Source organism: Syngnathoides biaculeatus, chromosome 1 (genome assembly GCF_019802595.1).
Source record: "Syngnathoides biaculeatus isolate LvHL_M chromosome 1, ASM1980259v1, whole genome shotgun sequence".
NCBI classification, from domain to species: domain Eukaryota; kingdom Metazoa; phylum Chordata; class Actinopteri; order Syngnathiformes; family Syngnathidae; genus Syngnathoides; species Syngnathoides biaculeatus.
Window position 1 is genome coordinate 7548950 of NC_084640.1, and position 12811 is coordinate 7561760.

At 43.0% G+C, this 12811-nt stretch overlaps 1 protein-coding gene across 9 annotated transcripts in view; it reads left to right on the forward strand.

The window, feature by feature from the left end:
* The window catches only part of rapgef5a (Rap guanine nucleotide exchange factor (GEF) 5a), a 48000-nt gene extending 37652 nt beyond the window's left edge, over positions 1–10348 (forward strand). For all 9 annotated transcript variants that reach the window (XM_061808034.1, XM_061808042.1, XM_061808195.1 and 6 more), the window contains 15 exons: positions 3501–3579; positions 3660–3804; positions 4630–4721; positions 4806–4836; positions 4919–4997; positions 6208–6357; positions 6442–6539; positions 7193–7315; positions 7456–7634; positions 7712–7802; positions 7891–7941; positions 8066–8153; positions 8226–8290; positions 8634–8688; positions 9765–10348. In XM_061808034.1, coding sequence (XP_061664018.1) covers positions 3501–3579; positions 3660–3804; positions 4630–4721; positions 4806–4836; positions 4919–4997; positions 6208–6357; positions 6442–6539; positions 7193–7315; positions 7456–7634; positions 7712–7802; positions 7891–7941; positions 8066–8153; positions 8226–8290; positions 8634–8688; positions 9765–9883 — 1445 coding nt within the window. In that variant the 3' untranslated portion in view covers positions 9884–10348. The remainder of the gene's footprint in view (positions 1–3500; positions 3580–3659; positions 3805–4629; positions 4722–4805; positions 4837–4918; positions 4998–6207; positions 6358–6441; positions 6540–7192; positions 7316–7455; positions 7635–7711; positions 7803–7890; positions 7942–8065; positions 8154–8225; positions 8291–8633; positions 8689–9764) is intronic.
* The last annotated feature ends 2463 nt before the right edge of the window (positions 10349–12811 follow it).

Genomic DNA, 12811 nt, shown 5'->3' on the forward strand with positions numbered 1-12811 from the left:
GCCTAAACATTTCATAAATTTCCGGTTGTTACAATTTTGTTTTGTTTTGTTTTTTGTTTGGATTTTCCTTTCACTCCCGTCGTTGAGACTAGTGGAGCTGTTGTGACGGGAGTTGTGATTTGTGATGCATGTGAACGTTGCAGTGCATTGTTACAAAGGTAATCGGTGATGCCATCTTAAATGACATCACTGATCATCATCGCCATCACTGAGAAGCTTACTTCAAATCTGTTGATTGCGACACCATTTCTTGTGTTATCATAAGGCTCGTGTTTCCATGCTCATGCCTTTCTATGGGCTAGTGGTGCAGTGACAATTTTGAGCATTTTTATGTTAATTTGCAGTAAATACGACCAGGATTTCTTTTACTTAATGTTAATTTATTCTAAAACCCGAAATTGAAATCAACAATTACTGCTCGTCATTATGATCGCAAAGGGGCAATTAAGTTTTACGGATATTACTATTATTAGATTTTTTTTTTTTTTAGCAAACCACACATATTGAATCATTACATTGAGTATGGAAATTAGATCTTTGATTTTGATGGACTTTTTTTTTTGTATTAGGAAAGTCATTCTGTCTATTGCTGTTTTGTGTTTGGTGTCTTGCTCAAGGGCACCGTGTCAGTAATCAGCGTGATTCAATTTCGATTGCCTGCAGTGGGACTTGGACCGTGACCCTCCGATGGTTGCACATGATCGAGAATCATTTTCTGTCCTTTTTCTAATTTCTGTTGCTAGGCAACAACCCTGAGCTACTGTTGCAATGCTTTTTGTTATTAGGCCGTCAACACTGATGGATTACAACGTAGGATGCTAAAAGGATAACGTCCTCGCTGTCAGACAGTTTATAATTCCGCTTTTTTCATAAGTCGGTGCTGGAATTATAATTTATTCAACGGGCCCGTTCAGCTCGCTTACCATCGTTGTTCTCATTCACCATGAACTGTAATAATAATAATAATAACAACTTTTAGTTACATGGTGATTTTGGAAATACAATATACTGTGTGTATTCCATCCATCCACCCACTTTCTTTGCCGCTTATCCTCACGAGGATCGCGGGGAGTGCCGGGGCCTATCTCCGCTGTCAACGGGCAGAAGGCGGGGTACACCCTGAACTGGTTGCCAGCCAATCACAGGCCCCATAGAGACAGACTACAGTCACAGTCACAATCACACCTCGGGGCAATTTAGAGAGTCCAATTAATGTTGCATGTTTTTGGGCAGAAACCGGAGTGGCCGGACAAAACCCACGCAGGCACGGGGAGAACATGCAAACTCCACACAGGCGGGGGCCGGGATTGAAGCCGGGTCCTCAGAACTGTGAGGCCAACACTTTGCCAGCTGAGCCACCGTGCCGCCTGTGTATTCCTTATATACAATTAAATATTTGTCTCAAATGTTTAGTGATTTTTGTGTACCTCCTTTTCATGCGCATGTGTGTAACGATTATCAGTGCCACTAGTATGAGAATAAAGTCACAGCATGTATTTATTAATTTACAATAAAACATAGTACATATTTTCCAGACATAATAGAACTTTTTTGTTTACCTTCACCTACAAATTACCTGCATAGCTGTTTTTAAAAATCAAATATAACTCTTAGCACTAAGGTTTGCCCACCCCAGGGTTAAACTTTAGTAAAAGTTTCACAAACGAGAAAATAGTACACCATCGTTAGTATGAGCACTTGAATGTAATTATTATCTACCCAGACTGAAATCTCTTTTCTCACAATCCTCTTAATATTGCCCTTTTTTCCTGGTAGTATGACGACTTACAGTATTTGTCATTTTGCCTAAATTTCCCTTTTTAGTATGGCGCTATTATTACTGCTGCATACAGTCTCCAGTGAGTTGTTTTTGAGCAACTGCGTGAAGACCCTCTGGAGTGGCTGGCAGCCTCCGTGTTCTTTTTGCAGCCGGCCTCGGCTCCGCAGTAGGTTGAGCAGGCTGGAACACGCTTTCTCTGGAGGGAGCAACCCTTCCTCATGTGTGCAAATAACGCACGCACAAACAACAAAGTACACTCGCGGATTAGTGCGATTAGTGCAGCACGCAGACTACTCTTTCCTGTGCCTCTCACGAGAGATAAAAGTCCCCCAAGGTCAGAGCTGGATGAGTTATTCATCTGAGTGCTGTTGTGTGTGTGTGTGGGTATTGTTGTCGATGTGTGAATGTGCGGGACTTAGTGTGCCAGCAGGCAAATGTAGAGGGCATATGTTGAGGGAGAAAATGGGTCTTATTTATCATCCTGGAGAGTGTACAGAGGGTAAGCATAGCGGGAGAGGAGTAAAAGGAGAATATAACTGCCCGGGAGGAGAAAATGAAAGATTATTTTGGTGAGCTAGCGAGAGGGTGGTGATTGTTTAGGATGAAGGGGGCAAGGGAAGGACATTGAAAGTGAGGGTAAAACAGCAGAAAAGACCTGGAAGGAAGTCAGAGACAAACTGACGTGCAGCTCACCATTAGTTGTTGGATTCTCTTTTCTATTCCCCGAGGGTTGCAGAAAAGAAAGGTTGGGAGAGTTTGCAACAACATCAGTGACGTCTGACCTCAGAATTTAATGAAGATGTCCGCCGGCCTTCTTCTCGTGTCCTTCGGACATGATGTGAAAACGGCAACTGTGTTTGAATCGAAAGCGCTCGCTCATCATCACTTATTGGTGGAACGGCCCCTGCTCTGTCGTTTATATTTGATTTGCTCTGTGCCTGACGGAACAATATTTGGGTCGTAGGTTTTCCAAGGTGTATGCGCAGACACCGCCGGCGTGTTCCTACCAGGAGTGGTTCATTACCCATCTCTCTCAAGGGCTCTCTATAATCTGTGCTGAGCCACTAGCCAACACATGCCAGCATGCGACAGAACATAAACACATTAACTCTCTCGCAGGGATGTAATGAGAAGCCGAACAATCTTAATTTATTATGCAAAAGGTGTTGCTTTCTTAAGCCTACCAAGAACTTAAGGATTTCTCTTGAGCACAAAATATCCTTGCAAAGACAATCTTGACATGTGAATCTTTAACCCCTCTGGGTCCATCTGCCTGCTCCTAAACTGCACCATTATTTCTACCTGGAGTGCTCAGATTACAGACCAGAAAGTAATTAACTGTTGAAATGTGTCGGGAAGTGATAATCTTCTCACCACGACACATCCCCCTTAGCTGCAGCCACTTGGGATTTATTTGTACATGTTTGTGAATTGGATCTGTATCTGTAACCATGAATTTAATAACCGTGCCTGGGACAATTTCCTGTTAGGGGATAAGTAGAGGCAAGCTAAGTGATAACCTGAGACGGTCAATCAACACAAGTTAATAATGTCTTACAGCTCTTGCGAGTAGAAGGTGTAAGTGAAACTGAAGTTGGTGGTCATTGAGTGTAAATGCTTTATTGTTAAGGGGGTCTATGACTGACTGCCATTTTAAATGTCAAACCTTTTAAAAGCATATTCAAAGTATACGGCTAATGAGACATTTCTCCTACTTCAGAAATGCTGTTGGACGACTTCCTGCTAACCTACCTGGTGTTCATGTCCACCAACGACCTCTGTCAGGCTCTCCTGGGACAATATCCTTCACGGCAAATACACACAAACTCCACACAAAGCCCCATTACACAGTGTACGTTGCCCCCTTGACTACTCCCACCTATAGCAGTGCACGCGGGCGAGGCCAGGAGGAGGGCAAGGATACTCTTTTCCGGAAGCGCAAGGTCCTGCAGCTGGTCTCCCACTGGAGCCGACTCTACAAGGACTTCCTCAAGGAGGAGGAGCACGTTCGGGGCTTCATGAAGGTACGCGCTCCTGCATATCACCACAACGAGCAGCAGTGCCGCGTTCATTTATTTGACCTGTATTGTTCTTCTATATTTGGGTTGTCCTCCTCAAGTGCCGTGGGGGAGGCAGTAGGATTAAATACCACAGCTGTAATGATGAGGGTTTCATATTTCAACTAGCTGTGCAGAAATTTGCGTATGAACTGTCGGTCCGTACATGCGATCGTCGCGCCTGTGAATAACCACACGCTCCGTTGCAACAAGGACACACACGCACACATTCGTCAAATACACTAGTCGTCCCTGTCCAACCTGGCAACTTCATGGCTGGGTTGCTACGGAAACCAAAAGTGTGATGGTTGGCTTGGGTATAATCTCATGTCGTGTGCAACCAAGGCGATAGTTGCCTAGTAACAGAGAAATGAAACAGACTTTGGATGGCGGGGGGGGTGTGGGGGGTGGGTCCTTTGACGGGTCAATGACAACAGTAAGCAGATGTGTGCATGCATGGGTAGTGTCTCTTGACATTTGCGCCTTAATGATGATGATCCATAAACTTAATACTCACCCAATAATGTAAAAAAAGCCTCCAACACTAATATTGTTATAGATTAAAATGGTCTGACACGTGATGCAATAAATGATGAGCTGAATAAGCAGTTTAATAGGTGGAAATTAATCTGGATGCGCTTACCAGTTCCTTGTGTACCGAAGCATTACAGCAATCTATTTTTATTTTTTTTCCCCATACATAATTTTCCTCCCTCATTCTTTCTCATGCAGTATTAACAGTTCTCATAGTTATGATGTCATAGTGATCCGATTGTAATCTTGCTCTGTTAGACTCTGTACAGGTGTGTCCTGGAGGATCTGTATGAGTTTCCGACGCTTGAGAAAGACCTCAAAGAGTTCCAGAAGCTTCTGCGCCGTCGACAGTGAGTGCAACGGCGTTTCTGCTGCTTTTCAAAGTGCGCGTGGAAACGCGTGTTAGTTGTGTGACATCTCTTTTCTCATTGCAGCACCGTGGATGACTGTCCACCGAATCAAAAGGTAAAAGTATGATGCATTTTTTTTCTCAGCTGTGTGCATCTGTCAGAGCTCCAGTAAGCGTGACTGTTGTGTTCTCTGCCAGAGCAAACAAATGCACCAACAGTTGAGTTTGAAGGAAAACTGTTTGCAACTCCGCTCCCCGCAATCTGAGACTAGAGAAGGTAAGACGCTCTTGAGGACGGAATGAAAATTTAAAGCTCCACTGTCATGAAATGCATGATTTATAGTATGTTATTAATGAAAAAATGGCAGCCGGTATGGACTTATCTGTTTTTTCAGCACAAAACATGATTTTGACATATATGACTTTTTGTAACTCCCGCCATGAAAATCCTCTCGAGGGATTTGTTTTTGAGAAGAAGCAGGAACTGACGTACAGGGCAGTAGCGCACTCAAGCGGTCTCGTCTGTTTATACTAGTTTTACCTGTTGCAAGATAGCTCGTTGTTCCTTCGTGTTAGCCAAAATGCTGGCTCGTTGTATTGCTGGATATCGGATGAATCCGCTCTTCATACTTTTCCAAAAGACCCCGTTCGTCGTGAAAAATGGATTACACAGCTGCAAAGGACGAGAGCTTTGTGGGTTCCAAATGACAGGTAGTCAAATAATATTTGTGGGGTGGGGGGGCGTAATCCGTAAATCAGGGGTGCTAAATGTGTCTGTGCCACCCTGGCCGAAGGCGTGATCGGCGGACGTGGCTGACTCATCGCGGCGCCGGGCCGCGGAGATCGATCGGACGGGGAGGCGGTTTGGCCACGCCGTTATCATCGCTCATGGCTGGTGTTGTTTTTATCACCGCCGCATGGAGGTGGATTGGATGGCGAGGCGGTTTGGCCACGGCATTGTCGTTGCTCGTGGCCACCGTTGTTCATCGCCGCCGCGGAGGTCGATGGGTGGTTTGGCTGTGATCCGCATATCATCTAAATATGGCTCGAAACAATAGGGTAATATTTCCCCGATCACTTCACTCGGTTGTGAGATGTTCTCTTCTTCGAAAAGAGCTTCCGTGTCAGAAGGGGCGTGTTCGTCTCCCATAGTAGGTGGCACAGCGTGTTTTCAATGCCAAAGTCGCTGTGGAACATGAGATGCAGCCAATATGGCGACCACTTGGATGTTGAATGAGACTTCTGCAACTTTGCGCATGGATGACGCGCTCTCCTCTCATATTTATTTTTTCCTATAGACTTTGAAGTGAATAATGTGAGATGTATTTTTCATTACAATATCTATTTTAAAATGTTTATAGGGATGACTCTTGACCTTTAAATTCTCCTTGAGCTGATATTTTGGTACGCCTCTGTACCCAAGTTTAATTTTACTGTGTTCTATGGTGCATATGTAGCTCACGACGCTTTTGTCTCGCTCTGGGCAGTTATTTGCTGTGTTTACGTAAGCACCGACTCCTACCTGAGCGTCCACACGCACCCCTCTCTGGAGGCCCACGAGCTGCTAAGAATTGTGAGACTGAAGATGGACAGGTCAGAAGAAGACATGGTGCTTGCTGTGGTCACCCACAGTGGAGGTAATAAACCCATACAGTACTGAAAATACACACGTTTCTCCTCTCCTGGATGTGGTCATTTAAATTGTGCCTGTCCTCTGGTAGAGCGGAGGATGTTACAGCCCAGCGACTGCGTGTATTCAGAGTCTCTGACCCCGCAGGGCAAGCTTGTGGTCTGCCGCAGGGATCTCGCTGAGATCTTGGTCCGTAAATGAACTCTTTGTGTTATTCTTGTATACAGATACGGTAATACTCAATCAATCAATCTGCAAGTATTAAGGTTAATATTTGTCCACAGGTGCCACAAGATGGTGGCAAACTACTATTTTAGTCCTGGTGAAACTCCTTGTCTCGAAGCACCATTTTTGTCTAATTAAAACTCTTCAACTCACTTGAGTTTATATACTTTTTATACCTATAGTACATATAGACAATAAATCCTTCTTGGATATAAATATAAAAGAATCAAACAAAGAACGGTGAGGAGGGCAGAGCATTTTTTTCGTGCCAGGCAAAGTATTTTATGCCACTGTGGAAATTAGTTTATTGCACACTGTTTTCAAATTCTAAATATAATTTTGTGCCATTAGGTAGATGATTTATTTCAGTCCATCTCCTAATAAATGGAAGATAAAGATGGATCTTGTGGTTTTAAATACATGAATAGATATAATTATATATGATTCACCATCATTTGAAATTTTGATATTCCTACTGGAATTTTTTTTTTTTTTAAATCTTGGTTTTGTTTATTTTGAATTGTTTTACATCATAATGGGATAATAATGATCAAAAGACTACTTCATCTTATTGGTGCTTTGGCAAAGAAATGAAAATGTCCTTTGCTGTGTTGCAGCCCCCTTTAACGGACAGTGCCGAGCTCAGCAGGAGGCCAGTGCGCCTTTTAGGGATCAACACGTGGGATGTGGCGGCGGCTCTCACACATCTGGACTGGAGCCTCTTCAAATCCATCCATGAGGTACAAAAAACCTTTTTTTTTGTTGTGTTCTGGTTTGACTGTACTCAAAAAAGCACATATACCTAAAAAAAAATAAAAAAATAGTGCAGTAACTCCCAACCACTTTGTTTTACTAACTCGGGTGTTGTGTGGTCACGCAGCAAGAACTGGTCTACTACACTCTCAGGCGGATTCCCGGCGGCAGCCACACAGCCGCGCTCTCCGTCTTGCTGCAGCGCTGCAACGAGGTCCAGCAGTGGGTCATGTCTGAGGTCCTCATGTGCACGTCGCTCACCAAGAGAGTGCAGCTCCTGAAAAAGTTCATCAAGATCGCAGCACAGTAAGGACGCGCCCGCCACTTGACAAGCGAGAACCTTCTTTGGACCGTGACCAAATGTTCTGTTTGTGTGCTGCTAGCTGCAAAGCGCAAAGGAATTTGAACTCTGCCTTCGCCATCATCATGGGGCTCAACACAGCAGCCGTGAGTCGTCTGAACCAAACATGGGAAGTGAGTGCGTTTTTGGGTCCTGAGCAAGAATCTCGCTTTATTTTTTTTTTTAATCTAACCTAATATCGTAAACACGTTTTTGTTCTAGAAATGTCCTGGGAAGTTCAAAAAGCTTTTCGCAGAGTTGGAGCTGATCACGGTGAGGACAGAATGCTGATATTAATATCTATTGTATTGCGCTTGTGATTTTATTTTTTGAATTCATTTATTTCTTTTGGTCCTCATCGTTGTTCCTCTCTTTAATTTCCCCGCTCATCCTCCAGGATCCGTCTCTTAACCACAAAGCCTACAGAGAAGCTTTTAAGCGAATGAAACCTCCGAAGATCCCTTTCATGCCTCTCCTCTTGAAAGGTGATCCCTCACGTTTATTAAATACGAACCGAAACGTCTTAACCTTTAATCACTTTTAATCTGCTCCTCCAGATATTACATTTATCCACGAGGGCAACAAGACCTTCCACGACAACCTGGTGAACTTTGAGAAGTTGGTGAGTGGAGTCCGCCGTGGGTGTCTTCAAAACATGGCCGCTGCGTCCTAAATTGCTCTCATCTTCCACGGATGGGTTGTTTCAAGCAATATTTTTGAAAGAGCGGAGGATGACTTTAAAATTCAGGTCATTAAGATAAAGGGAGTAAGGAACATGCAAGCCACTCACTCACCTTTGTCATGCATATAGAATTTAGAATGAGATGATGAATTGAAAGATATTAGCTTTTTCAAGAAAACCACTTAGCATGATGTTTTTTAATTTAAATGATATGAACCTTCGGTGTCCACATTGTACTTGATTGCTGTTGAAATGACACTGACATCGTTCCTTCCATCCACAGCATATGATCGCAGACACGGTTCGAATGATTCGACACTGCCAAAGCGAACAAACAGGTGAGGAGAAAATAGGGAGACGCATCCCTCGCTTTTTCACTTACTACACAATACTCATGCGTCTGTGGGCAATTTTTGTTTAAAAATCAAATACAGTATAACTCCCAGCATGCTTTTATAAAACTCAATTTAGTGCTGGGTTGGAGTGGACTGTTCCCACAAAGTTGGAAACAAAATTGTCTTTGTTGTATTAGTGACGTGATGAAGTGAAACATATTCAAAAGTTTACTTGCCTTGTTTCAACCGTTGATTCATCCTGTATGACTGAGAATCTACGTCAACAAGTAAATGATGGTAATTACACTGGTGCCTTGAAAAGATTTTAATTAGTTTCATTGCTGCTTTTGTAATTGCGTAATTGTAATTGGCGCCACGGGGGCTCAGCTGGTAAAGCGTTGGCCTCACAGTTCTGAGGACCCAAGTTCGATCCCGGCGCCGCCTGTGTGGAGTTTGCATGTTCACCCCGTGCCTGTGTAGATTTTCTCCGGGAACTCCGGTTTCCTCCCACATCCCAAAAACATTGGACACTCTAAATTGCCCCTAGGTGTGATTGTGAGTGCAGCTGTTTGTCTCGATGTGCCCTGCGATTACCTGGCAACCAGTTCAGGGTGTACCCTCCCTCCTCCACGTTGACAGCTGGGATAGGCTCCATCACTCCCCGCGACCCTCGTAAGGATAAGCGGCAAAGAAAATGGATGGATGGAAGCTATACTAAACTGAAAGTGTAATCAAACATAATTATATATATTAGAATTGTTTATAACATTGAAGGAGTTTGTAAGGCATTAAACAGTATAAAGAACAAAGAATATAGCTATACATGTGAGGAGTTATCTGTCTGCATGTGGTGCTGTACCATTTGTGTTCAACTCCTATATCTCACGTTGGGTCACTCGAATCTCAAGGCACCACTCAATCTTAAAATTGGGGATTTGGTTTTCCCTCTAATGCCCCCACCCCCCACATCTCCAGTTGGTTCTTCTAGTTTCTTGTTTCAGAACTGAATGTGTTTGCTCCAAACTTGCAGCAGCGCATCTTGAACGGATGTCCGGTTCATTCTGTGTCTTGTGTCGCAGGCAACGAGGTGATCGGCGTCGACAGCGCGGAGCTGAGGGCCAACGTTCACTACCTGCACATCATCGACAATCAGCAGACGCTCTTCGAGCTGTCGCACAAACTCGAGCCGCGGGCTTAGCGCGCACGGCCTCTTCGCGGACACGAGAGAAGTAGCACAGCGCCGGTGCCGTCGAGCCAGCACTGATAAATTGTGCGACACGCAAGGAACGCTGTACAGCACACGTCACACACTTGCACATGCGCAGCAACGAACAACCACTAGAGGTGCCAAGTTGACCACGAGGTGCTATTTGTTTGGACAAAACCACCTTGTAGACACGCGGCACACCTCTAAAGGATCTATTAACTCCATCATCGGAGTATAGAGAAGGATGTAATTAAGTTGTACAGTATCTATTGGACTAAATATGACCTTGATTTTGTTTTTGTTTGTTTGTGATAAGCTTTTGGTTATTTATGAACCTGTCAAGCAGGTGGAATGTTCCTTTCATTTGTGTTGTTGCCTCAGTGTACTGTAGGTCAACAGCGACTTTGATGGTCTCGTCATTTCAGTTACAAAAAAATACATAAATTGCCGACTGAGGAGCTCAGCGTGTTCGCAGCCACAATTTGCGACACCGTGACGTCGCCTTCACGTTTTACAAGCCACGTTCAGGCTTTTTGTCACAGCTGCTAGGTGTACCACGTGGATGTTTAATTTTGTCGTTACTTGTGTGCTTTATTTTGTACCTCAAGAGACAAGTCAGTGTTAAAGCATTCAATACCGCCGTTTTCAAACCTTCCGCCGCTGAAACGTGTTAACTATTAACATAGGGAGTGCCACGTTTAACAATGTACAGTAAGACCTTTAAAGGCACTGACAAATTCTCATGTTGATTGTGAGTGTTTGGGTTTTACAGGTTTTTTTCCATGCATGTGTCATGGTGGATTCATCTTGCACTTCTCTCACTGAACTAGGTTACGTGTATGAATAGATACAGACTAGACAATGTCATTGTGCATTTCTACCCCCGTGTGGACCGAACATCGATTCTATAAAATGTCACACGTGCACCGCAAAAGCTACATTTGGCTTTGTTTTTAATGAGATTATTGTATTCCCAAACAATGGCGCATCGGAAACAAATCTGACTCATCTCACTGAAAGCCCACCAAGTCTCTGTGAGGTTGCTATGGCAACAACCCGTTCAAACACTTTTTCGTAGTTATCGCCGAGGCGCAGATTATTGATGTCAAGGCGCACTCGGTTCAGATTTTCTGACGCGGCGTCGTTTTTGACACTTTTAATGTCACCGGGGCCTCCCTCGTTTGTCATTTTTTGAAAGTCACCACCGAATGCGATCCCGTCGGGGGATTGTATCAAAAAGGTTTACTGCCTCTACTGTGGTAATCATCCGCATTTGAATGGCGCTATTACAGATACACATTTAAGATGTTTTTTTTTTGCACATTTAATGTATCGCTGGGATCAGACCAAAACCACATCTTTTCAGAAACCTGTACCCCATTCCCCGACAACAAAACTAAAAAAAAAAGCATGTTTCTTTAGTCATTAACAGTGCATTGTCAATGAGACTTTATGGAAAAATACAACATTAACCATATTTGGACATAGGAGGTTTCGGCCTGATGTCAGCGATAACGTATTTGACGTCTCTTGTGTTGCCAAACTAGTTTACCAAAATATTAGAGGTTAGTGCAGTTTTATGCCACTGCTTGAATAAATTCCTCTCTGTTGATCAAAATTGAGCATTCTAATCTTTGTCTGGACTGAATTTTTGAAACTCTGGATATGGAATCCAGACCTATCTGTTTTTCTGATACAACGTTTTAATAATGAGGCAGATATTTCAAATGTTTTCCACTTTAAATGGTTTAAAAAAAATCTTTTATAGAGGTATAAAGCAGAAATAACATGGACAATGGGTTTGCACATGTGTGCACACCTCTCGCCTGAAAGATTTCTGCCCTCAGTGTTGCCGTCGGCCTTTTGCAACTTCTTTGACCAAATTTCTTATATTTTCATCAGTTTTGGAGGGAGGGCAAGTTCTTAATAACATGACTGTCGTGACACTTGCCACTTTCCATGTTTTATTCATTACATTGGAAATTATTTCGTACCATTCTTCTGTCCTTGACTTGTGCAGCCATATAATTGCAGTTGTTTTTTTTTACTTCCCCTCGCCAAAAGATTTTTATCCCCCAATTTTTCATTTTATCACAAGAATCTTGCCTTTGAACAGGGGTCTGTAGACTTTTTACATCCACCGCATATTGGCCCTCGTTAGATTGTCTTACTGTCTGATTTGATCATTTTTCATTTATTGAAAAAAAGTGTAACGCATGCATCATCATCAATATTTAAACAGATTTTTGTATGCTTTTTGGATATTATTATTTTCATAGCCCATCAAACGGATGTTGAAAACAGATTTCAGTGCCAAATTGGAAGAAGCATTCCAGAGTCGAAGAATTACAGGACAGCAAATATTATTACCGTTGTTCATATTCAACTGTAGATAACAACCATCCATCTTCATTTCTAAAACTAAGACTTGATCATTTAACTTTACGAAGCTTTACTGTCGTGTTTCTCGGACTATAAAGATAGAAAGAGCTCACGGAAGCAGTTGATGTCAGCCTTGACAAACACACACTCCACTTGATCGGTTAAAATGCAGTTACATTGTGCTGTTAGTTATTTATTCTAATATTCCGTTTATTTGTGCATTGCCAGTGCGGCTAAATGTCATGCTCGAATTTTTAGAAATGCAGAAGCACGATGGAAAGTCGTTCGAGGATTTATGCGATATCCTTATGGTGTGCTTTTATCGTCAATCCTCTCTCTATATGTGTGAACAAACGGCTTTCCATAGAAACGACATTATTTTTGATAGGCGTTAGTTTATAGGCTGTTGTGCTATATTGCGACCACTCGGGGGCGCCAGAGTAACTAGTATAGAGCTGATGGTCATCTGCTGGAGACTAAAATTACAAAAGTACTGCACTGTGAATGGAGAAGCGGATGGAATCTTCAATGTGACGA